We start from the raw sequence: 27,759 nt of genomic DNA on the forward strand, positions 1-27,759 counted from the left end.
TCTCCACCTGCACAAAGCAGTTTAGCGCCTTGAGGTCCAGGAGTGGATGCACCTTACCTTCCTTCCTTGGAAATGTAAACAGGTTTGAGTAAAAACCCTGAAAACGTTTTGAAGTTGGAACCGGTACAATTATCCCTTGAAGTAATAGGTCTTGTACTGCCCCAAATAGACCCTGTAAGTGGTACAGGGCACAGGCGCAAGTTGTAAGGAAAGAACCTTGCCGGGGGACAAGAGTGAAACTCGATCTTTGTGGACCCACTTATCTTGTACCAGGAAAGTCCACGGGTCCGGAAACCCGTGAAGACGTTCCCTCACGGGTAAGGGCGCACCTTCCTGCTGAAGGCTGAAGGAGCCTTGTCCATGGGTCTGGAGAAGCCTGCTCTCGGCTTGCCAGAACAAGTTCGTTAGGATCCTCCAGTGGAGGTCCTGAAGGGCTTCGAGCCCTTGTCAGTCGACCCTGAGGGACAAAAAAACTTCTTATGAGCCGAGAAGGAGGGCCCACGTCTATGACGAGTGTCTTTGCCCTTAGTAGCCTGCAGAAGAAAGGTACTTTTCCCCCCCTGTGAGACCTTTAACAATGTCATCCATGGTAGCTCCAAACAGACAATCTTCTTGACAGGGGAGATCAGTCAAGGGCTTTTCAGAAGTCTGGTCCACAGACCAGTATTTGAGCCAAAAGACACGCCAAAGGACAAGAAAACACCTTTGCCGCTCTGGATGGCTTGTGAGTGCCGAAGGGAACCTGCGCCTCAGGGATCAGGTGTGGAGATGTGCTCCAAAGACTCTGAGTCTCCAGGGGGACTCCACAAAAAGTGTAAAACACTACAAAAGGGACAACCCCCACCGCGCTGGCAGCACCACCCGGTCGCCAGGCACAAAGCACCAAGCGATCCTCAGCAGAGAGGGAAGGACCCCACCAGACTCACCACCCAGCAGAAACAGGCACCTGCAGCCACCAGGATAATCTGCACTCCATGTGCGGTGATCAGGAAGTGAAAAGATCCAGGAGTCAGCACCAGGGGGTGAGGAGGGGCTCCCTCCGCCAAATTCGCCCACTCCCAGGGTTGCACTGTCATGGCCACCGCTATTTTCAAAGGTAAACCGCCGCAAAATGGCTGCCGGACTACACAAACATGGCTGCCGTGCATTGAGGCTACAGCAAAATGGCAGTCCATCGTGGCACCACGAGGCTCCCAGGGACCCAAGAGGGATCCCTAGGCTTCAAAGACAGGCCCAGGCAGGACAGGGGACCCTGGCAGGAGCCCCCACCAGGTACAACCCCCCCCCCCCACAAAGCCGATTTTCCGGTTACCGGCGGCGCACCCTCCCTGCCCCCATCGTCAGCATAGCACCCTGCCCCCACCCCAGGAGGTGGACCAGACTACCCACACAGCCCCAACATAAGGGAAGGATGTGAGGACAGATGAAGGGGGTGCCTGACACGGGAAGGAGGGCGAGGCCGACCTATCACGCAGCTGAGGTCTGAGCGAGCTCACTAGCCAGACTGGGGTGGCCACTGGATCTAGATTATCCAGCGTGTCGCCCAGTCCAGCAGTTGATTGTAGCCCTCACAGGAAAAAAACAAGAGAAAATTTTCTATCTAAAAAGAAAAAATTTGCCAGGACCAGAGATTCCAGCATAGCCAGACTTTTTTTTCTGCCTAGTGTCCTACTCCTGTAGTGGGTAGTATGACCCCAATGGTTAAGAAGATAAGGAGCTGTGTCTGTCAATGAACGAAAGAGAAATTATATTATGTGCAATTTTTTACTAAAAATAGCAATGCAATATGATGCACAGTTATCAAATATTGTGCAACAAATAAATTTGCAACTACCATATTTTGATCCTAAGCTGACTTTAGGGTCTCCGCTCTGTCATCGGTGTCCCCCATTCAGTGTATTCCAGTGAGGTGCAGGCCAGGCTAGGAGCCCTGACTACCACCATATTTTGATTCTACAGGTCCTCTGCTTTTAGAAAATAAATAATATTTTGATGATTTAAGCAATTTTCTAGGCAAAAAAAAGTAAAAATTGCTTCAAACAGGATGCCAGCTGTGTGTTGAATAATACAACTCCCTATGATATCCCCTGCATTTTATTAAAAACGTTGTGTTTTGTTTTTTTTGTTTTTTTTAAAATAAAACACCTAGTTATCAAATAAATCTACCATTAGGGAAGTTCATTTTTAGCCAGCCCAGTCCTGCAAAGCACGTCCCTTTGTATGTGTCTGTAAATGGGAGCTTTGCAGAGCAGAGAGCATCTCTGGAGATACAACACTGCCCATCACGTCTACAGAAACTAGGGAAACACTCTGCAATAGTGTAAATGGGACACTCTGAATGAATTAGGATCACAGGCCCATATGTCTTCTATAGAAACCAGTCTGCTCTACTTCAGTCCACATGACGTGTTATCACAGGTCAGGTCAGGTACATGAATAGATTCCCGGCACCAGCATGCCATCCATTTCCATTCATCCCCCAAACATCCAACTCCTCCTTCATATTGCTGGATTTCGCCTCGGGTCTTATCTCCCTTCCCCATGTTTTTTTTTTCGCTCTCCACCTTCCACACAGCCCTCATCAACCCTGCAGCAGATTTTTATTCAGCTGCCCCTCCCCCTCTGCCAGCCTCAGGTTTGGTCCCTCTCCTACCTCCCTCTAGTCTGAAAAGCAGGTGGTGGGGGAGCTGTGTCATGCCTCTCAGGCTGGTAAGATTTTAATGAGCTGGGTCACCATGGGATGCCACTTCTTTACAAATAGGAAGCCGTGGCCTCCACAGCACCTCCAGCCTGTCAGGGAGCAGGCTGACACAGGCTTCTGACTGACAGATGTTTTTTTAAGATGTTCTGCAGCAGATGATTTCAATTAGATTAATTTAAAATGGGGATTTTAGTATGTGTCGGCTTGCAATTCATCGTGTGTGGATAAAGACTCTGCAATCTCTTTTGTTAATCAGTGTCGGTATGAAAATGTTACGGATATATGTATTGTTACTCTGGCGGGGTTGGCATAAAACAGAATGACCAGATCCACAGAGAGGGGTGCACACAATAAATGAAAAAAGTTGTGTTTGTTATCTATAATTAGAGATTGCGAATAACAAATAATAACTAAATGACAAAAAAAAAGCAAATGAAAAAAATCTGTTTGGTATGAAACCACAAATCACCCATATAACATACAACTGGAGGTCTTGTCTATCAAAATGTCAAATTGCTCATTATCAATCAGCATGGTTCAAATCTGCATTTTCAAGGCCTGGTAGGTAGTTGATGGGTCAACAAATAGCTCTTATTTCAGCTTTCAGCCAATTTTAGTACCTATAGTACTGGAGTAGTAGATATTCATGTGAAATTAGGAAGGGGAGACAGCGCTCAAAAACTCATACGTATTATTATGTCCACTACCAAATGAAAATAAATAAAATATATATAGTGACAAATCACTTGTATATACTGTATCTATAACAGAACACTTATATTATAACCCATAACAAGTGAACCCACAAGGGTTCTTCAAAGTGCTCAACTTAAAGTGTCCGTGCTTGATATTGTAACAATTCTGATATAAAAAAGGTGCTGGTGCAAAGGTGCAATGTATAATTAAGGTGATAATTCCAAAGTGCTGCGTGCTCAGTGCAGATGAATGTCCACATGCAGGATCAAATACAAGGGGGAATCCGTCACCAAGTAATGCACCCACTTACCAGACGACCCCTTGGGGTCTAGCTTAGGTAAATGGTCTTTGGAATGGTTCCCGTTCTTCCCAGAGCCGTTTGTTTATGCTCTTCCCCCTAGGGTATAGTTGAGGGTCCGTTCCACTATCCCAAAGGAGCCGGATGGTACGTCCACTATATATCCCGTTTGAGGATGCGGTGGTCTCAGATAGGGTATAAGGAAGTAGGAAGACTCATGGTGTAGTATGTAATACAAGCGTTTTAATAAAAAGCAGTAGTCACTTGCATTCAAGTTTAGAAAGTACAGCTCAGTCTCGGAACGATGCAATGGCCGGTTTGCGTTCCGGCTGCGTCCAGTGGTCGGAAGTGACGTGGGCGTAGTACGTGACCTGAGGTGTTTCGTCATCAAACGTATGACGTCATCAGGTAGTAGATATTCATACACATCGGATGCATCAGCACTCAATCTTCACATGCCACTGATATCTTTCAGACAAACCTCTTGAATGAAAAATAAAACTGTCAAACATACGACTCCATCTAAAACAGGGTTGTTCAACCTTTTGACTCTCCTGGGCCACATTGAAAGAAGAAGAATTGTCTTGGGCCGCACATTAAAAAAAAAACACTAACAATAAAGCCCCATTCACACGTCGCGATTTTGAATCACTTGCAGATTTGCAGGGATTCTTCCCCCCGATTCAAAATTTCAATGCAATCGTGGCAAAACACACCACGCGTGTTTGGGTGCCATTCATTATTAATGCAACCTCAAACACGGTGCAATTTTGCCTCGATTGTCACGCAACTGAATCACGCTGCAAAAGCTAGTGGGAGTCCCTGCATGTGCCACCGGTACTATTTCAAACATGGCATCCCTCCAGACGTCATCCCTAATAAAAAAAGAATTAAAAAAAAAAAAAGAAAAACACGGCATCCCTCTAATCCTGAACTGGCTGCATTCATAGCCACAAGTTTACAATTTTGTGTTGGGTCGCATGCGGCCTGTGATTGAGAACTAATATTTTAATTCTGCATAGTTGCTAGTAAGAGGAGTCATATGCTGAGATATTTTACACTCAGGGGGTCTCACAAACAAGATATCCCTGCCCACAATTCATACTTCTATCCAATTCCTACAGGCGTTATAAAACCAAGTGACAGTGTCACAATTCTATGATGGATTCTGAATCATGCAGAATGCAAGAAAAATTAGAGAAACTAGCTGCAAGACGGTGAAACCACTGGCGGATGTAAACTAAAGATAAACTATTAACTTTTCCTTCGAATGCTCATATGGAATTCTGACAATTTGTTTGTCAGAGCATTCAATGATGTCATCACTGAGACAACTAACTTAGTTTAAAAGTCTTTAGGGCCTGGCCATTTTGTCCTGATGCATGAGGCTCCAACGTTTAGCTGCAGGCAGAGGGCACGTGTGCACCATCCAGTCCTGCTGCAGGCTCTATGTCAAACTCTATGAGAGGCTGACAGCTGCTGTGGCTGGATGGGGCTGAACTGTGCACCTAGCAGTATGAACGTTTAGGGCAGTATGCTCCCAGGGATGAATTCTCAGGACAAAAGAAGTCTGCATTCCAAGCATTCATCCCTGAGCGCATTCTACCCTAAACAGAAGTGCCGCTAGGTGCACAGTCCATCCCCATTCAGCCTCAGCAGCTGCCAGCCTCTCATAGAGTTTGTCAGACTGCCTGCAGCAGTGTTGGGTGGTGCACCTGTGCCCTCCACCCACAGTTAAACCCAAAGCCTCATGCAGTAGGGCTAAATGCCCACAGTGCATGGGGACTTAAAAATGTTGTCCAAACCTGCTCCTTAAATAGATTCCCATACATATTAAACGGGTTTCTGTTTTATTGCTTATGAAATCAAGGAAACAATAACCCAAAGCAAAGTTTATTTACATTTATACATACTTTGCATACTTAGATATTTAGAAATACACATTATATGTTCATCGGCCTTTGGGGTTGGTTGTATTGTTCTTTCATAAATTATTTAAAAGAATGAACGTTAGTGACTATGAAAGTTCTGGATCAAACTCTTCCTAACCCTGTGCATTACAAGTATAAGCATACTTTTTCCGGACTGAGGACCACATTAGAATGTGTTGGAATAACTTTAGAAATGTCATTTGTTCCGATAAGAAACAAGGCATTTTTCATCCTTCACCTTCAATTTTGCTTGTCACTGTGGTCGAAAACTATCGCTGTATGGTCCCCATTAACCATTAGAAAATCAAAGGAATGTTTAGAAAATCAGCCGTTTTAAACAAAATTCGAAATGTGTATAGCTAATTTAAAATGGGTAAATCCCACCACAGGGATCTCCATGTGATATCTTGATTTGGATGTAGATTCAGCCCATTTGGTTGTCTATCATCATTTAGCGATTATCTGTGCCCACAATTAATCACATATGATATTGAGTGTAAGATGATTAGGGCACTGTTTGTTTAAAGCTTTACTTACTATAAAGCCCTTCTGTGAAGATTTGCCACTGTGAAGTTCCTCCATCGCTTGCCACTCTGACCTGGCCTGTTACTGTGTGAGAAGATCCCAGAGGAAATCAATGGAGCTAATACACAGCTTGTGCAGGCAAAGAATACAGGAACAGCAACCAGCAGCAGACCTTCAGGTCTGTGTAACTTTATACACAACCAAGATTATTCATCTTTATATACAAGCAGGTAAAACATACAATAAAGCACTGCAAAGAGCAATAGAGATGTGCAAAGAAAACCATAGCAACCAGATAAGAATTGGGTTTACTGTAACTGGACCAGTAAGAAATGACTTCTGATTGGTTGCTAAGGCTTCTAGAATATACACATCATCATTGCTTTTTATATGGCCTTATACAGCCACTCAAAGATAAAAGTTGTCATGGGCTGAAGATAACTTTTAGGGAGTGCTTTCTAGTGACTGTGGTTTTCCTCTGTGCGTAGGGTCTGAACTGTATTTAAGATAATCCCACTGAGTAAAAGTTTTGAGCATTTTATGAAAGTTTAGGGCTACAAAAGACAATGAGGAATAAACGCAACCCACTGACTCCTAACTAATGGATACCATTAGACACATTCGTAAAGCAATATGCTGCTTCAACAGACATCCTATGGCCAACGAAAAAGTCAATTCAGTTCCTAAAAGTAGAGTATCTAATGTTTTGGTAGCTTATCTGTACACCTTCTTCATACTTTTCCACAAACATTTTCATAAGGCTTATTCAAAGAAACAAAGAGCAAAGCAAAAACATGGTAACCAATCAGAATTTATCTTTCATTGACTGGACTTCATCTTACTAATTACAGTGGGGTTGATTTACTAAAGCTAGAGCGTGCAAAATCTGGTGCAGCTCTCCATAGAAACCACAGCTTCCAGGTTTTTTTGTAAAAGCTTAATTGAACAATTTGAAGTTAGAAGCTGATTGGCTAATATGCACAGCTGCACCAGATTTTGCACTCTCCAGCTTTAGTAAATCAACCCCATTGTGTCACTGAACTTTGTGCTTGAACTTAGATCTGTGGTGCACTGCTTTGTGCGATAGAGAAGCATCCAACAAGGGGTCCACATTTGCACCTTATATAATTAAGAATGTTATATGAATGAGCATTATCTGGGGGAGGGTGGAAGACCCCTTTCCTAGATATTCTCATTCATATAAGGTGCAAATGTATGTACCTTATGCACCAAAAGTGTATCATTTTAGAACAGAATTGAAATGCATTTTTTCCCCCTGGAGATGTTGAGATGTGGATATTTCTACTTGCCACCGACATCCAGTCATGAAGCTGTGGCCAGCTTATTTTTCTAAGCAATACATTTTTAATATAGGTCTCTCAATGGGATGGCTGCTTAGGCAATTATAGATTGCAACTTTTCAGTGGAGTCTAAAGGAAATAATAATGATGATGTTAACAGAAATAATGATACAAAATAGCCCAGCTCCAATAAACCACACTACTTTGTACTTATGGACAGCATAGAATCCATCATAACATTCAATAAATACCATCCCTAGTGCTATACCTTAAGTCAAAGTAAACACCAAGCTTGCACCATTATGACTAATTAGAGAAAGAGTGGATGCGCCTGCTACCATTCACAAGGATACAGGACTGCAAATGGAGTTTCCATGACTTAGAAGATATTAGTTAAACAAGCCCTCTAAGCCCTCTAAGTCTAAGCCCTCACATGCTTTTTTAGGCTCTGAGGAAGAGGCTAAGCCTCGAAACGCGTTAGCCATTACAAATTCAAGGGACAACTTACCCTCGGATACTACTACTGAGGACTGCGTTCCTTATGTGATATGCTTTTAACCAAGAACTCGTTTGTGAGTATTTTTAATCTTTTTACTTTTAAATAAACCAACCAAAGGATAATGCACTAGGCCTGTGCGCCCCTGTGTTTGTTTGTTGTTTACTTCGATGCTTGCAGACTTGTGTACAATTTCCTGGTGTTTTCCTGCACGGAGATGCTGCAGGTGGGATGTACAGCTGGCCTTAGAAGTGATTGGCTGTAGGCCCCTGTACTTGTGTAAATGGTGTTTATATATACATACATATAGGACATATAGGACATATACCCAAGTCACACTTTTATTCTACAACAACCCTGAAGTAGAAACTGAAATATTATGCATGCTCTTTAGGCGTCCATATATAAGTTGTCTTCAAAACCATGGAGCCTGTAAATTTTGATGTGCTAATCCCAACTTTTGCAAAGGCTGACCCAACCTCTCAGGTTACCTTCAATTTGCTATTGGTTATTGGAGTAATATGAAGCCTCAATGTGCATTAGGGGTTTGAAGGAGGAGGGAGTGGTCAGGCTAGCCCTCATATTTTGGTACTAGGCAAGATTATCTGATCAGGGTGTCTCCAACATTACAGCTGCTACCTTACTTTATAACAATAAAAGATTGTATTAAGCACATTTCAGCAATCTGGAACACAGTTTACTTTGCATATTGGATATCAATAATACAAATAAGCTTCCAAACTGCCCTAAGTTTATCAATATTCTAAGTCTGTTAATATTCCAAGTCTGTTAATATTCTAAGTCTGTTAATATTATAAGTATGCTAATATACTGAAAAAAAGGCTTTTTAATTATAGGAAAAGTTTGGCCAAAGCATTTTTGTCCATACTTCTCCTATGTGCTTCACTCCTGTGATCTATTTTCAGCCGTCAGCAGGCTTCAGCCCCCTGTCGGCTGACATCACAGAGCCAGTCCAGGCTCTGAAAAGATCCCGATTATGGGGTCGGGTTCTACCCAGAAATCTGGATCAGCACCTGGCTTAGCCTCTCAGCGATCCGCTGAGAGCCTGAGCCAGCCACTCCTGCCCTCTTCCACAGATCAGTGCTCCAGTAAGCTCTGGAGGGGAGAACAGACAGCCTCAGACTGACAGTCCCAGCTCTCTGCTCAGAGCCGAGGGGATAACTTAGTGATCAGCATTGTTTGATCGCTCTTTCCTCACTGTAGAGCCAGCATGGGACAGATGCAGCATTGGATCGATACTGCATCCACCCAGGTGAGTATAAATGTTTATTTTTTATTTTTTAACCTGAACTTTTCTTTTAAAGCTTACTTGCAGGATCCACAAATATTGTTTGAACATAGAAGCCACGTGTATTGTTACTATGAAGACCAGTTAGAGCTACTCTCTTTTTCTCCCTGTGCAGGGTGATTTGGATCCGTCCCCTTCTGTAGGTTTCCACAGGCAGCCTATAGTAAGTGGCCTGCTGGGTCCCTCCCACAGTTCTGTTCTCTATAGTGATAATGTCACTGCTAAAAGGTAATAACTAGGTTTGCAATTCATCTGGTGCACACAATATTGATTTATATCCTTTGTGGCTACATGAGGCTGTATAACTTACACTGCAAGTGGACTTTTGCACCCAAGATCCACAGCTGTCACTGGTTTACACCACTACTTGCGTAAACCTGTATATGCATATAGGTTTTCAACCTGAGACACAGACAGTTTACGTCCAGGAATGGATGACTTTATGCATAGGTGGGGCGTAAACCTGCATACAGATATTCATTATTAATAATATTCATTATTATGCGACAGCTGTGTATCCCAGGCACAGGCCTACGCTGACAGTTTGCGCTATATGCCTAAAATATGTAAGTCCCACAAGATGCGCCCTAACCCAGATAGTCTCTGTTGACTCTCTATCCAAAGAGCAAGCAGATGCCTAAAAAGTCCCAGAATAACGGAAATAATTTAGTAAGGAAAATGGCTGTCACCGCTCCAAGCCCACAAAATCCATCCACTTTTGTGTACCCAAGTGCTGGCCCAGAGGCCTATCCCGCTCCACACAACTGTCTCCAAAGAACGAAGTGTCAGCACTCGGCTAACGTCACTTCAAAGTAAAGTTTTATCAGCCCAATCCAGCAGACATGGACATTCCCACCCACAGGGGACACTAACGCATTTCACTTGCAATGGGTTTTACTTTGAAGTGACATCATCGGAGTGTGGCCACTTTGTTCTGTGGGTAAGAATGTAATGTTTTATATTTATATATAAGCTCTAATGAGTAGGGCCCTCCGATTCCTCCTGTATTAGATTGGATTGTAACTGTACTGTCTGCCATCATGTTGTAAAGCGCTGTGCAAACTGTTGGCACTATATAAATCCTAAAAAATAATAATAATAATAAAAATAATAATAATAATAATAATAAATGTGAATCCTGACTTAAAGCATTGACTTAAAGCAGTGTACAGTAAACCCCCTCCATTGCGGGGGTTACGTTCCGGACCTAGCCGCGAAAAGTGAAATTCCGCGAAATAGAGAAACCCTATTAAAATGCATTGTAGGCATGTTTATTTTACTGTCACTGTACGTGTAAAAGCATTTTAAGGTCTTTAAACACACTTTTAAAACAATAGAAACTCATTTAAACACATAAAAGATACTAAGAGACATAGCAAGAGCTATGGAAAACACAAAAATATTTAATTTTTAATGATTTATATAGTAAAATAACATTACAAAAAAAAACGTGAATTACCGGGACCGCAAAAACTGAACCGCGATGGAGCGGGGGATTACTGTATAGTAATTCATGGCAACTAACATTTTTTTCTATTCCAATTACACCAAACTGCTATATCATTTCTCTTTGAAAATTCGTGAATTGCTGATTTTAAAAAACAGAATCCCAACAAATCCAATTGTATCTACAGGCATAAATGTGTCCTTGAATTAAAACAGAAAAGTGTGCAACAAGTAACATGCTTACATTTTTTACCTGCTATAGAAAAAAAGATACTTTAAATCTGATTGAAGGTTCCCAAGGACAACGCACAGATTTCTCCACAAGGTCTATTATCTTTTACATATTCATGCACTAATACAAGAATAAAAACAATTTACACTTCACGGTGTACCCTTCAGGCCTAGAATTCCAGCACTCCTAACACTTCCCTCCTCATCCCACCTTTACTGTTACCAGCTCTGAGCAATATCCACTGGAAGCCAGGAGGCTAAGAGATGGAGGAAATAAATCATTCTCACCCCTATAAACGGGGGCTAAATCTTGTCCCAAAGAGGTTTATTGACAAAAGGGCCAATTTCCAAAGGAAATATCAATTCTGACTATTTACAAACCTGGCTAATATTTTACAAATTTGTTTTTAAAAGATGAAAATACTTACAATACGTCTCGTTTGGATTTTCTGCCCTTTCTTGCTACATAAACTTTCCTGGGAACTTGCACCACCCTACACCTGCTTCATTGTAAGGCTAGGTGTAGATGAACAGCTAAAGCATTCAGATTGCTTATCAGAGACACCTGACAGGCAGTAAGGAGGCAATATGATGCCTCCTCACCGCCTGCTTTAACCCAGTAAATTCCACCGCACTGTTCCACAACCATGTGCAATGCACACGGTGATGGTGTGTCCCTATTCGCCTAATTGTGTTGTGTTCGCTGGGCACTACTGCCGTACGTTTTTATCGACACTCGACGGTAAATCTAAAGGCGCCTTTAGGGATATGCTGAAGATCTTTTTCACACTAGATTTAAATCCTTACATACTGTATACCCAGTGAAGTGACTGGCCTCAAGTGATACATAGAGATGAAAGAAATTCTCCTGCATAAGTTGTACCTGTTTTAGGGATGCACCGATCCGATATTAGGATCGGATATGGGCCTCGATACTGCCAAAATAGCTGGATCGGGATCAGTAAAATTTACAGATCCACAGGCCGATCCGGTTTCGTCGCAGCAGAACCTACCGCGGTGTCTGCTGAGTACCGGCTCAGCCGTCACTTGCACGGAGCTGCTACTTCCTGTATAGGTCCAGCTCACAGGCGGAGTCATATCAGATGCACTCTGCCTGTGAATGGAGGAGGCTTTGCTCTGTACTGCAGCCGCATGCTTCCCGGGCTCAGCCACAGACAGTGCATACAAGCAAATCCCTGCAAGTACCCTTATATATATATATATATATATATATATATATATGGTGTGTGTGTGTGTGTGCGCGTGCGTGTGTATGTGTATATATATATATATGGTGTGTGTGTATATACATATATATATATATATATATATGGTGTATGTATGTATGTATATATATATGTATATACGTATTTTGCACTTTATATTTTTTACATGTTTATGGTTTGATTGCTATTGTATGTTCAAGTAATGAACAGTTTTTTTTTCTTGTGGCTACGTTTTATTCTTTTTAGTTTTGAGTTTGATTACATATGTTTTAGATTTTGAATGCACAATTGTTATAACAAAACAATAGTTCCGGATCGGTATTGGTATCGGCAGATACACAAAGCCAGGTATTGGTATCGGGACTAGAACGGTCGGATCGGTGCACTCCTAACCTTTTTATCTGCAGTATTCTTTTCTCTACTTCCATTCAAAGTGCTGAAATATAAGGCTTGCCTGAGAGTTCAAAAAAAGGGGATGGAGCGCTGAAGTTACGCTCAGTGAGGAGAGCTCTGAATGCTAATTGGAGAGAAGAGACAACCCCCTCCCCACACAGCACACAGGAACAGAGCTGAGGCTGTCAATCAGCTGGAAGTTCATCCCCTGTTACCATTTTTCTCTTGGGGTCAGGAAAAATTGTCAGAAATGATTCATGCTGATAGAAGAGGAAAGAAGCAGCAGACAAACATGACACCTAAAATGCTCTTAATTGAGACAAGTACACACTATAGAATGATAGGCTTTGTTCATACTTCATGTCTGAGGTTTACAAGCTTTTTAAACTTTGACAATAAAACCTGGAAGCTGATTGGTTTCTATGCAGAGCTGCACCAAATTTTGCACACTCCAGTTTTAGCAAATAACCCCATTTCTCTCAAGTTTAGTCAGACCCGGAGAACAAAAAAGCCCTGACTAGAGTTGTAACTCTTCCCTACTCTATCCAAAAATAAGAAGGAAATGTTTTTTCCTGAAGTACCAGTAAATATATTTACAGCTGAACTCTAGGCAGATCCAAAATGACAAACAAATGCATTTGAAGATAAGAAAGAAACAGCAAGCGCTCAAACCAAACAAAAAACAGCTAGCACTAAATAGGAGACCACCCTATCAAACAATATTTAGATGTTCTCTTCAGCACGTTCGATGCTGAGTTATTGTTAAGTTGTGATATGTTTTTGATTTATACCTTTTTGTGTATAGATGTGATACGTTTTCAGCATTAGTTTTATACACTGTATTTTTATCAGGCAGTGTTTTTTTAGCGCTGCATTTCCTTTTTCGATTCATTTTTTTGATAAACAAATGCAGATCTTTCATAATTTAGTCCCAGTTCACAAATATGTGATGCGGGAACCCTGGGAATCCACTGCGGGTTCCCGCATCGCACCCAACTCGCAGGCAGTTCACACTGCCATATGCGAATCGCTGAGGGTGTCAAGACAAAGTTAATGACACCCCCAGATCATTTTGCATATCGCAGTGCGAACTGTCAGTCGGACATGAATCGGATCGCATAGGTGCGATCAGATTCTGGTGCGGACCAAAAAAAGTGTCCAGTGTGAGTTTGGTCCGAATGTAATGCGAATTCATCCATACAATCTGTATGGCTGAATTTGCATCGCACAGACATCACATGTGAGTTGCAGAGCAGTGCGCCTCGAATCACATGCAATGTCTGTCATCACATAAGTGTGAACTGGCTTTTATACATCAATAAATACCGTAACTATATTTTAACACAAGCAATGCACCTGAAATTAACCTGGTAGCACTCTTTTACAGTCCTTGTACAGCAGGGCTGAAATGTGAAAAGAAGAAGCAACACAAGGAGCCAATCAGTGCTGACAAGTAGCATTCTGATAGAAGGAGAGTGCAGAGTGACAGAGATGAGCCAATTGCTGTGCTGCTTCTCCCTTTCACTGTCCAGTCACAGGCTGGGAAGGGTCCAGGACAACTTGGGCTCAGAGAAAGTAGGTTGAATGATGCTGGCTATCAGACTGAGGACATCTAGTGGCAGAAAAAAGCACAGCAGAAGAAATCTCTGGATTGAAGGTAAACAATGCAGCAAAAGCTGGAGATCAGCTTTAGGCTGTCTTTTTTATTCTAGAATCCAATTATGGTAAAAATGAAAGGGTAAATCACACATGGCATGTCCTTCTTATTAGGTATCTGGAAGGTGTGCTGATTGCAATGTGGCGGAATAAATAGGAGGTGGAACAGAGATACAATCCAATAATCTCATACCTTTCCACATGGAAGTGACAGAGAGAAAGAGAAACCCTACCACAAAAGGTCATACAGTGTTGTCAGAGGGTGCCGGGCACCCAGGAAACTGCAAGAAGGTTTACACCATAGTAAAAGGGGTGGATTATGACTCAGACTCTCTACAGATCTGGAGGAGGCATCAACATAATGAAAATATAGCCTGTCCTGAAACACAGGCCAAAGACATTCACAGTCTGACCAGAGCTAAGACATAGCTGCTGAAATGGCCTTGATTCCCAGAGATAGTCCCAGATTTGGAAGATCTGTCTCTTTTCTGTCCCTGGAAATGTCCTTGGTTTGTAACATTCTTCAAATAGATATGTTCTGTTTCTAAAATGACATTCAGTTTTTACAATCGATTTATTATCTATTATCCTGGATTTTAAAATATTACTAAAAAAGTATTAGCAAACAATATATGATATTACATACTTATTAGTGCCGGTTCACACTGGGGCGACCTGTGAGACGACCTGGTCGCCTCACAGGTCGCCGCAGGTCGCCTCCCATAGGGAAGCTGCGGACCTGTTCTAATAGGAGCGACACAAATCGCTCCGACCTAGAAAAAGGGTCCGGAGCTTCTTTGGGGCGACCAGGAGGCGACCGCCATAGACTTCAATGTTATGAAGTCCGTGGCGGCCGCTCCGAGGTCGCGGCGCGCTGCTCGCACCGCGATCTCGGAGGTCGCCCCTGCAAGTAGCGTCGCGGTAATGTGAACCGGCGCTTAATATTATCATTAAATATTATCAAATATTACATACATAATATTATTATTACATTTTATATAAAATGACATACATATTTTATTATTATAATAATGATGATGAGGTCCCCGGGTAGTCCCCGGGTTACAAACAAGATAGGGTCTGTAGGTTTGTTCTTAAGTTGAATTTGTTTGTAAGACAGAATTTTTTAAGTGTAGCTCCAGCCAAAAAAAATATTTTTAAGTTCTTTGGATAGCATAGGGAAGGGTTAACACATTTGTTTTGCTATCTATACCCCTGTTCAGAAGATTTCACCTCACTTTCTGTCCCTATGACAATTGGAATTAGAAAATTTTGGGTTATTGTGGAAACAAGGATTGGTGATAAAGCTTCAGTGGAGAATCCTTTTTCCACGATAACTCTTACAGGAGGAAATTTCCCTTCCTAGAGGTAGATTTCCTCTCACTTCCTGTTGTCTCTCTCTGTTTGTAAGTAGTAGCCGTTTGTAAGTCAGATGTTTGTAAATGGGGTCCACCTGTATTAATAAATATTACATAATACTACATACTTGAGGTCATTGTAGCCGTATAGTATAGCTATAATACTACATACATATTATTATTATTATTGTTATACTATATGTTTTTTTACCATTATTATTATCATGAAATATTATAAAATATCAAATCAGTATCATTTTTTTAACTAATATTAAAATGAAAAATATTAATTAAAATTAAAAGGTGTATTTAAAAAAAATAATAAATGGGAGAGCACCAATGACTGTCCTCCAAGTCATCATTTGCTTAGTAAGTCTGCTTTTGCAGAAAATCTCCCCTGGAAATTATTTAAAAATGTTGTCAACTAATGTGTCACTAAACAGTGTTGTCCTATGTATGAGTACATGTGATAGCTGCATCGTTGTAGGGTGAGAGGTTTTCTTTACATTGTTCAGGCATTGAAGGAATAACGTTATTTTAGGCTAAACGTAATATGAATTCACCATTTACTACAACTATCTCTAGGGACTTCTCTGCCTGCCAAAATAAACAAAGGGAGAGCACAGCCACCAGCATCAGTGACAGGGAACTGCCATGTCATGCTGTGATGATGTCACAGCCCTGTACTGGTCCTTGTCACCAAGGAATGGATGACAGCTAAACAGTTCCTTCTTTAAACCTGGAGACCGGTGGGGCTAAAGCCATAAGAAATACACTTCACTTGTCGCAACGTCACCCATGACATGAAGACAGAACACTGAATTCCTCGCAGAGTCTATCTTCACACGTGGAGTTAATATTCTTATCTGCATTCAACTGAATGATGTCTATACCCACGCATAGGAACCTGAATAGCCAATAGGATGCGTTCTACGGAAGTCACGGCATGGGATACCTCCGTGCTGCTCCTACTATACCATCTTTGATTACATTACACTTTCAGGACCATCAAAGCACAACATAGACTCCAGATCCTTATATCACTACATAGAATTATAATCACAGCCTATGCGCAAAATGATCAGCCTAAAGCAGAATGACACATCTCACCTCATCATACAGGACATACACCTGGCTAAATGTAAGAGAACCCACTAGTATTTTCCACACACATAATGATAACATAGGGTGAAACATGTAGATTGTAAGCTCTTGGGGGGGGGGTCATTCACCTTGGTATCATATAGACACATCTCACCTCATCATACAGGACATACACCTGGCTAAATGTAAGAGAACCCACTAGTATTCTCCACACACATAATGATAACATAGGGTGAAGCACGTAGATTGTAAGCTCTTGGGGGGGGGGGGGTCATTCACCTATTTGGTATCATATACACTTCTCTCATAGAGTTATTTAATTTTTTTTCAGCAATCACGATCAAAATATATGGCAAATTACAGCAGATTGTTTGCTCTTCTATATAAGTGTGCATGTTGCCACACACCCATTGGAACACACATTTGGTGAAGCATAGATTGTAAGCTCCTGGGATCATTTATTATGAGTCACATGTTTGGTCTCACATACACTTCTCTCCAGAAGTTAGAGCAGAGTGATGCATCAATGTTTTTTTTTAATATTCACAGTTAACATACAAGTCAAATTGTAGCAGATTGTTGATTCTTCTATTTGTGTGTCACTAATAAATAAATAATAATATATACGTATATTATGCAAAATGTAACTCTTACTTAAATGTTGCCAACAGAAAAAAGATACAACCATTGTCCCATGCAAAATGATGAGCTATGGTGAACAACATACAGTAGATTGTAAGCTTTTGGGGCCTTTCATTATGAGTCACATTTTGGTATGGCATACACATCTCTAAAGAAGCAGAATGATGCATTTTTTTTTTTTAATACTCAGAATTAACATATAAGTCAAATTATAGCAGATTGAAGATTCTTCTAAGTGCGTACCTCACCCACATACATTAAAAAAAAAAGTATATATATATATATATATATATATATATATATATATATATATATATATATATACACACACCCATTCAAAATGATGGTATATGGAAAAAGACGTCAAGTAGATTGTAAGCTCTTGGGGTCATTCATTATGAGTTCAATTTTTGGTATGACATACACATCTCTCAAGAAGTTAGAGCAGAATGATGCATCTAGGTTTTTTTTTTTTTTAATACTCAACAGTTACCATTTAAATCAGACTATAGCAGATTATATATTCTTCTATGTGAGTACCTCCCTAACATACTTAAAAATATGTATATATATATATATATACCTTTATGCACGATGTAGTATCTGTTTGACTTGCTCTTACTTAAATGTTGCCAATAGATAAGATACACCCATTGCCCCATGCAAAATGATGGTATATGGAAAATGACATAAAGTAGATTGTAAGCTCTTTGGGCCATTCATTATGAGTCACATGTTTGGTATCACATACACTTCTCTCATGAAGTTAGAGCAGAATGATGTAACAATGTTTCTACAAATGTTATAATATATGGCATATTACAGCAGAATATGCATATTGTATACATGTGTGTTTGATATATACAGTATATAGAATACATTGTATCGCTGCTGTATCTGTTTCCTTACTTGTATCCTGTGTGTTTGTGATGTGTGCTGTACAGTATACATAAATATTCAGTAGCATGTTTCCCTTGCGCCTCCTTGTATCCTGTGTGAGATATATTAATACATACAGTATGTGGTTAGTAGTATGTTTCTCTTGCTCTTCCTTGTATCCTGTGGATATATTGATACATATGTAGTCAGTAGTATGTTTCCCTTGCTCCCCCTTGTATCCTGGGTGAGATATATTGATAAATATGTAATCAGTAGTATGTTTCTCTTGCTCCTCCTTGTATGCTGTGCAGGACCGTCTTTAATATTGATTGGACCCTGGGGAAAAATTTTCTTGGGCCCTCTTGAATCCACTTATCAACTATTTGGGGGCTCAAGGGGCAGCTGCTTTGGGCCCCATAACAATGAATAAACCCGGGGCAGCTGCCCCTTTTGCCCTGTGTTAAAGACAGCCCTGATCCTTTGTGAGATATATTGATACATATGTAATCAGTAGTATGTTTCCCTTGCTCCTCCTTGTATCCTGTGTGAGATATATTGATACATATGTAGTCAGTATTATGTTCCTCTTGCTCCTCCTTGTATCCTGTGGATATATTGATACATATGTAGTCAGTAGTATGTTTCTCTTGCTCCTCCTTGTATCCTGTGTGAGATATATTGATACATATGTAGTCAGTAGTATGTTTCCCTTGCTCCTCCTTGTATCCTGTGTGAGATATATTGATACATATGTAGTCAGTAGTATGTATCCCTTGCTCCTCCTTGTATCCTGTGTGAGATATATTGATACATATGTAGTCAGTAGTATGTTTCCCTGGCTCCTCCTTGTATCCTGTGTGTGTTTGTGATGTGAGATATATTGATAAATATGTAGTAGTAGTGGGTAGTATGTTTCTTTGCTCTTACTTACATGTTGCCAATAGACAGGATAGAGGCATTGCCTGTGGAAACATGTGAGAGAGAAGGGAGGTAAGTGTATGTGTGTCCATGTTGCCATGGCAGTTGTAGTAGTGGAATGGAAGGGGTCCTCCTCTCCTCCTACTTGTGGCTCCTGTGAGGTTGTTGGCTGAGCAGATCTTTGTCCTGTGTTCTGCTCGGCAGGCCGGCTGACTCCCTCCCAGCGATCAGCACCATGATGAGAGCAGACAGAGCCCCATCCCCAGTATATGCTGAGCCCCCCCTTCCCCCACATTGGGTCATCATGTCATAGTGTGATTTGTGGCGGTGCCATGGCCCTGTGGATGACAATGGGCAGAGATGGTAGAGGGCATAGAAGGGGGGTGAACAAAGGAAGGGTGCACTACAAAGCACTCACCGAGCTCTTCACCGGGACATAGAGCACCTGCTTGTCCCCAGGGAGGAGGTCCCCCGCCTGGCCCAGCTGGAAGCCTTTGGATTTGACCCAGAATTTGAATTTGGCGTTGTCGGTAGAGCTGGACTCGGCGCCGTTCAGCAGCTGGACGATCCGCTCGTATTTCTTGCGGGTCACCGTCTTGGTCTTGCCGGAGTCCCCATAAGTCCTGAGACACCAGTCCTGGAAGTGTCGGTACATGTCCCGGTCGCTGTCCATGGTCCCGGTGCACCTGTTCAGCTCATGCAGGGCGGGCGGGCGGTCGGTCGGGCGAGGGGTCCCGGGGAGGGAGGGAGGAGGGGGTTGGGGGGGATCTCAGGGTTTGGGGGGGGGGGGGGGAGTCTCCGATGGTTTTGTTGTCCTTCTACGTGCCTGGGCTCCGGCTGGGCGGACTGAGCTGTCCCGGGGGCTGAAGAGGCGGCTACAGGGCTGGGTGTAGGATCATAGCCGGGCTCCCCGCTCCTATGGGGGGGAGGAAACTTGCTATTCTACTTGTCCCGGGCATCGCCGGTGCTGGACGGGGGCAGTGCCTGCTGGGAGATAGATGACGGCTCCTCTCCTCCTCCGGTGGCGGCACTATTGTTCCCGGCTCGGATGGTGGGATGATGAGGCCCCCCCTCCTCCTCTGATCAATGGGGCACACCGCTACACCGTACAGCCCAATCCAGGTACCGCTACTCTCCCCTCCCGGGTCCGGTTATAGCGATCAGACTCCAGCCACAAGCCTCGTCCTAGTATCAGTACAGACGTCTCTATGGCTCGGTCCCCCCGTGTCTACTGAGCGCTGTAGCGGCGGCTGGAGCCGGCCCGGGACTGACAGCTCACACTTCTGCTCTTCTTTAAATGGCTGCTCGCCGCTTTGCAGGGGGACGCCTGCCACCTGCTGGACACAAGGAGCGGTACACCCAGAGGGGTGAGCGCTGCTATTACTCCCTATTATACATCATTCCCCGGCCATGTCCCATACAATGAATTTCAATACAGGAGGCTCCACTTCACCAAGCCTCAGCACCAACACAAGGCTCTTCAAAGCCCAGTCCTGGGGGAAACAAAAGTCCTCCCTTGTAGTGGGGCTGCATCTGCAGTGTAAAGCTTCACTACCCATTTATGTCTAGGGCAGTGGTCTCCAGACCGCGGCCCAGGGGCCGGATCTGGCACTTTGCTTGCTTTTATCTGGCCCCTGGGGCATTATTTCCCAGAATGGCAGCTACAGACAGATGGGGCACTAGCCCTCTCACTGATACCAATGATGGGCTACTATTTCTCCCAATTAAACCAATGATGGGACACTATTCCTCCTAATGAAACCAATGATGGGGCATTTTTAATCCCAATGAAACCAATGATGGGCTACTATTCCTCTTAATGAAACAATGATGGGACAGTATGAATCTTAATGAAACCAATGATGGGGCACTATTCCTCCTAATGAAACCAATAAAGGGGTACTCTTCCTCCCAATAAAACAAATGATGGGACACTATTCCTCCCAATAAAACCAATGATGGGACACTATAAATCTCAATGAAACCAATGATGGGGTAATATTCCTCCTAATGAAACCAATGAAGGTACGGGTACTCTTCCTTCCAATAAAACCAATGATGGGACACTATTCCTCTTAATGAAACCAATGATGGGACACTATTCCTCTTAATGAAACCAATGATGGGACACTATTCCTCTTAATGAAACCAATGATGGGGCTACTATTCCTTCTAGTGAAACCAATGATGGGGCATAATTCCTCCCACTGAAACCAATAGTAGAGCACCACTCATTTCAATTAAATCAATTATTGGCTACTATTCCTTACACTGATACCAATGATGGGGCACTATTCCTTGAACTGGTACCAATGATGGGGCACTATTATTCTTATTTAAATCAATGATGGGGCACTATTCCTTCCACTAATATAAATGATGGAACACTATTCCTTCTACTGCTAATAATGGGGTAAAATTCCTTCCACTGATAGCAATGATGGGGCACTATTCTTTCCACTGATAGCAATGATGGGACACTATTCCTTCCACTGATACAAATCATGAGCTACTATTACTCCCAATGAAACCAATGATGGGGCACAATTCCTCCCAATGAAACCATTGATGGGACACACTTAATCTCAAATAAATCAATGATGGGGCACTATTTCCTTCACTGATACCAATGATGGGGCATTACTCCTTCCACTGATACAAATGATGGGCACTATTATTCTCAATTAAATCAATGATGGGGCACTATTCCTTCCACTGATACCAAGGATGAAACACTATTCTTTTTACTGATACCAATGATGGGGCACTATTCCTTCCACTAATACCAATGATGGGGCAATATTCCTTCCACTGATACCAATGACGGGGCAATATTCCTTCCACTGATACCAATGATGGAACACTATTCTTTCCACTGATACCAATGATGGGGCACTATTCCTTCCACTGATACCAATCATGGGCTACTATTCCTCCCAATGAAACCAATGATGGGGCACTATTCCTCCCAATGAAACCACTGATGGGCTACTATTCCTCCCAATGAAATTAATGATGGGGTACTATTCCCCCCCAATGAAACCAATGATGGGGCACTATTCCTTCCAATGAAATCAATGGTGGGACACTATTCATCTTAATTAAATCAATGACGGGGCACTATTCCTTCTACTGATACCAATGATGGGGCACTATTCCTTCCACTGATACCAATGATGGGCTACTATTCCTCCCAATGAAACCAATGACGGGGCGCTATTCCTCCTAAAGAAACCAATGATGGGCTACAATTCCTCCCAATGATGGGGCACTATTCCTCCCAATGAGACCAATGATGAGGAATTATTCCTTCCACTGATACCAATGATGGGGCATTATTCCTTCCACTGATACCAATGATGGGGCATTATTCCTTCCACTGATACCAATGATGGGGCACTATTAATCTAAATTAAATCAATGATGGGGCACTATTCCTTCCACCGATACCAATGATGGAACACTATTCCTTTCACTGATACCAATGATGGGGCACTATTCCTTTCACTGATATCAATGATGGGGCACTATTCCTTTCACTGATACCAATGATAGAACACTATTCCTTTCACTGATACCAACGATGGGACACTATTCCTTCCACTGATACCAATGATGGGGTACTATTCCTTCCACTAATACCAATAATGGGGCACTATTCCTCCCAATGAGACCAATGATGGGGAATTATTCCTTCCACTGATACCAATGATGGGGCATTATTCCTTCCACTGATAACAATGATGGGGCACTATTAATCTAAATTAAATCAATGATGGGGCATTACTCCTTCCACTGATACAAGTGATGGGCACTATTATTCTCAATTAAATCAATGATGGGGCACTATTCCTTCCACTGATACCAAGGATGAAACACTATTCTTTTTACTGATACCAATGATGGGGCACTATTCCTTCCACTGATACCAATGATGGAACACTATTCTTTCCACTGATACCAATGATGGGGCACTATTCCTTCCACTGATACCAATGATGGGGCACTATTCCTCCCAATGAAACCACTGATGGGCTACTATTCCTCCCAATGAAATTAATGATGGGGTACTATTCCCCCCCAATGAAACCAATGATGGGGCACTATTCCTTCCAATGAAATCAATGGTGGGACACTATTCATCTTAATTAAATCAATGACGGGGCACTATTACTTCTACTGATACCAATGATGGGGCACTATTCCTTCCACTAATACCAATGATGGGCTACTATTCCTCCCAATGAAACCAATGACGGGGCGCTATTCCTCCTAACAAAACCAATGATGGGCTACAATTCCTCCCAATGATGGGGCACTATTCCTCCCAATGAGACCAATGATGGGGAATTATTCCTTCCACTGATACCAATGATGGGGCATTATTCCTTCCACTGATACCAATGATGGGGCACTATTCCTTCCACTGATACCAATGATGGAACACTATTCCTTTCACTGATACCATTGATGGGGCACTATTCCTTCCACTAATATCAATGATGGGGCACTATTCCTTTCACTGATACCAATGACGGAGCAATATTCCTTCCACTGATACCAATGATGGGGCACTATTCCTTTCACTGATACCAACGATGGGACACTATTCCTTCCACTGATACCAATGATGGGGCACTATTCCTTCCACTAATACCAATAATGGGGCACTATTTCTTCCACTGATACCAATGACGGGGCAGTATTCCTTCCACTGATACCAATGACGGGGCAGTATTCCTTTCACTGATAGCAAAGATGGGGCACTATTCCTTCCACTGATACCAATGATGGGCTACTATTCCTCCCAATGAAACCAATGATGGGACACTATTCCTCCTAACGAAACCAATGATGGTCTACTATTACTCCCAATGATGGGGCACTACCCCTTCCAATGAGACCAATGATGGAACACACTTAATCTCAATTAAATCAATGATGGGACACTATCCCTTCCACTGATACCAATGTTGGGGCATTATTCCTCCCACTGATACCAATGATGGGGCACTATTAATCTCAATTAAATCAATGATGGGGCACTATTTCTTCCCCTGATACCATACCAATGATGGAACACTATTCCTTTCACTGATACCAATGATGGGGCAATATTCCTTCCACTGATACCAATGACGGGGCAATATTCCCTCCACTGATACCAATGATGGAACACTATTCCTTCCACTGATACCAGCAATGGGGCACTATTCCTTCCACTAATACCAATGATGGGGCACTATTTCTTCCACTGATACCAATGACGGGGCAATAGTCCTTCCACTGATACCAATGATGGGGCACTATTCCTTCCACTGATACCAATGATGGACTACTATTCCTCCAGATGAAACCAATGATGGGAACTTTTCCTTCCAAAGAAACCAGTGATAGACTGCTATTCCTCCCAATGATGGGGCACTAATCCTCCCAATTAAACCAATAATGGGACACACTTGATCTCAAATCAATGATGGGGCACTATTCTTTCTACTGGTACCAATGATGGGGCACTATTCCTTCCACTGATACCAAAAATGGGGCCCTATTAATCTCAAATAAATCAATGATGGGGTACTATTCCTCCCAATGAAACCAATGATGGGGCACTATTCCTTCCAATGAGGATATTGAATCCTATCACCTAGTACCCAGTGTTAGTGGCCATCATCCCGATAAGCAGAGACAAGAAGGGTACCCCCAATTGTTTGGGACTGTAAATGCCACTAAACACTGAAAAATGTATACAATGAAGTATTTAGAAATATCAAATTTTATTTGTACACAAAAAGAACAAAATACTAAATATACAATAAATGCATATTCCAAACAATAAATGACTGGATATACATCAGAATTAAAATTGCATGCAAAAACAGACAATTTTCAGCACAGAAGTCTCCTAGGTACAGCTGGGTACCCAGAGTCCTGTCCGGTTCTCTCCACCAGCTGTACCTAGGAGTCTTCTGTGCCGAAAATGGTCTGTTTTTGCATGCAATTTTAATTCTGATGTATATCCAGTCATTTAGTGTTTGAAATATGCATTTACTGTATATTTAGTATTTTGTTCTTTTTGTGTACAAATAAAATTTGATATTTTTAAATACTTCATTGTATACTTGTTTCAGTGTTTAGTGGCATTTAGTGCCGGTTCATACTAGGGCGACCTGTGAGGCGACCTGGTCGCCTCACAGGTCGCCTCCCATAGGGAAGCTGCGGACCCGTTCTAATAGGAGCGACACAAGTCGCTCCGACCTAGAAAAAGGGTCCGGAGCTTCTTTGGGGCGACCCGGAGGCGACCGCCATAGACTTCAATGTTATGAAGTCCATGGCGGCCGCTCCGAGGTAGCAGCGCAAAGTAGCGTCGCTGCAATGTGAACCGGCGCTTACAGTCCCAAACAATTGGGGGTACCCTTCTTGTCTCTATTCCTTCCAATGAAGTCAATCATGGGACACTATTTATCTCAATGAAATCAATGTTGGGGCACTATTTCTTCCACTGATACCAATGATGGAACGCTATTCCTTTCACTGATACCAGTGATGGGGCATTATTCCTTCCACTAATGCCAATGATGGGGCACTATTCCTTCCACTAATACCATTTGGGGCAATATTCCTTCTACTGATACCAATGATGGGGCAATATTCCTTCCACTAATACCATTGACGGGACAATATTCCTTCTGCTGATACCAATGATGGGGCACTATTCCTTTCACTGATACCAAAGATGGGCTAATACTCCTCCCAATGAAACCAATGATGGGGCACTATTCCTCAGAATGAAATCAATAGTGGGACACTATTCCTCCCAATCCCTCCTGATATGGTGTTCCCCTCATTTTTGCTACCCATCTCTAGGTGTTGGAGGATCTTAAACTGCTGAAGTGTATGGAAGAGGAGTCTGTGGGGGCCAGTCTAGCAGTGCCCTGGTGTCTCTCATCTCCCTCTTGGCAATACCCCACATATTCTCTATCAGATTTAGGTCAGGTGAGTTTGAGAGAGTGACACCAGACCCAACAATGCAGATGACCTGAAGACCACTATCAAAGCAACCTGGGTTTCCACAACACCCCAGCAGTGCCACAGGCTGATCGCCTTCATGCCATGCAGCATTGATGCAGTAATTAACTCAAAAGGAGCCCCAATCAAGTATTGAGTGCATACTAAACTGTACATGGACATGGACAACATTTCTGTATTAAAATCCTTTTTTGTGAGGTCTTATGTAATATTCTAAATTTCTGAGATACTGAAATATGGGTTTTCACTAGCTGTAAGCCATAATCATCAAAATAAAACAAATAAATGCTTGAAATATATCACTCTGTGTGTAACGCATCTATATAAAATATATGAGTTTCACATTTTGAATTGGATAACTGAAATAAATTAATTTTTTGATGATATCCACATTTTTTGAGATGCACCTGTATACACACACACACACACACACACACACACTAGGAGAATAGCTCATAGGATATTAGTTTTGGCATCTGTATAGGCAGGTCAACAAACCCTAGTTATCTATGTCAAGATCAAGAGGACCCCACTGACACGTCATCACAATATCGCGTCAGCAAAATTGAAGATAATAAAAACCACTAGAGAAAAAAAACAAGAAAAGAGAGAAGAAAAGAAGAGATAAAGTACCACAATAAGTATAAACTGCATATTAATAGTATAATTATATATTAATAGTATAAATTGATACCAGATGCAGGGCATGTAAATCAGGTAGCTATCAAGGTTCACAGCAAGCTTTTACATATGAAAAATATGGGGAGACACTGCGCTATTTGTACAATAGAACACAAGCTGCCAGCACTACAATTGACATGCAAAATTGTGCATATAATTAAATAAAATAGTGCAGCGCTAAATTATTATACATACAGTAAATTATGCATATAAATGTGAAAATGTGAGTGGATCAATCCGTGAGTCCATAATAATGTGAAAATAAAAATGGATCGATCAGTGAGTACATATTATTGTGGATCATGTGAAAGAGGCTGGAAAACCAAACGAGAAGCCAGAGTGTTTTAATTTCCGATAGTCGTCAGTGAAATAAAACCCAACACCACCAATAAAGGTAAATGCGTTCAACAGAAAGTATGGACCAAGGTACCTTATAGTAAGTGGGTAAAACAGGCCATATGATCCTCATGGGAGAATGAAATCCAGTTGTGAGGAATATTCAATCAGGCTGTGTCTGTGTACTCCTGGACAATAATGGCAAGACACCGATATGTAAAAACAAGCCAGAGTGCACACACATAGTGAAAAACTGCTTCACACAATTTATTTAAAATGGTTAAAAACACTTACAAGCAACTGCAGGTAACCAGCTTTCAGCATATGGAGTGATTACAGGCAGGAACAAATGACTCCGACGCATTTCATCATATGTGACTTATTCATAGGGCTTCATAAAAACCACTAGAGAAAAAAAATAAGAAAAGAGAGAAGAAAAGAAGAGATAAAATACCACAATACGTATAAACTGCATATTAATAGTATAAATGGATACCAGATGCAGGGCATATAAATCAAGTTTCACAGCAAGCTTGTACATATCACTCTCTCAGTATTATGATCTTTTCCAAAAAAAGATTTTACAAAACAAATTTCAGCATA

The 27,759-nt window shown here is 42.0% G+C and overlaps 1 protein-coding gene across 2 annotated transcripts in view; it reads right to left on the bottom strand.

The window, feature by feature from the left end:
• NOL4 (nucleolar protein 4) overlaps positions 1-20,050 on the bottom strand; it is a 429,523-nt gene extending 409,473 nt beyond the window's left edge. For both annotated transcript variants that reach the window (XM_082258685.1, XM_082258684.1), the window contains exon 1: positions 19,529-20,050. In XM_082258685.1, the coding sequence (XP_082114811.1) occupies positions 19,529-19,783 (255 nt within the window). In that variant the 5' untranslated portion in view covers positions 19,784-20,050. The remainder of the gene's footprint in view (positions 1-19,528) is intronic.
• Positions 20,051-27,759: the final 7,709 nt, after the last annotated feature.

The sequence above is a fragment of the Pelophylax lessonae genome, assembly GCF_965119305.1.
Source record: "Pelophylax lessonae genome assembly, chromosome: 5".
NCBI lineage: Eukaryota > Metazoa > Chordata > Amphibia > Anura > Ranidae > Pelophylax > Pelophylax lessonae.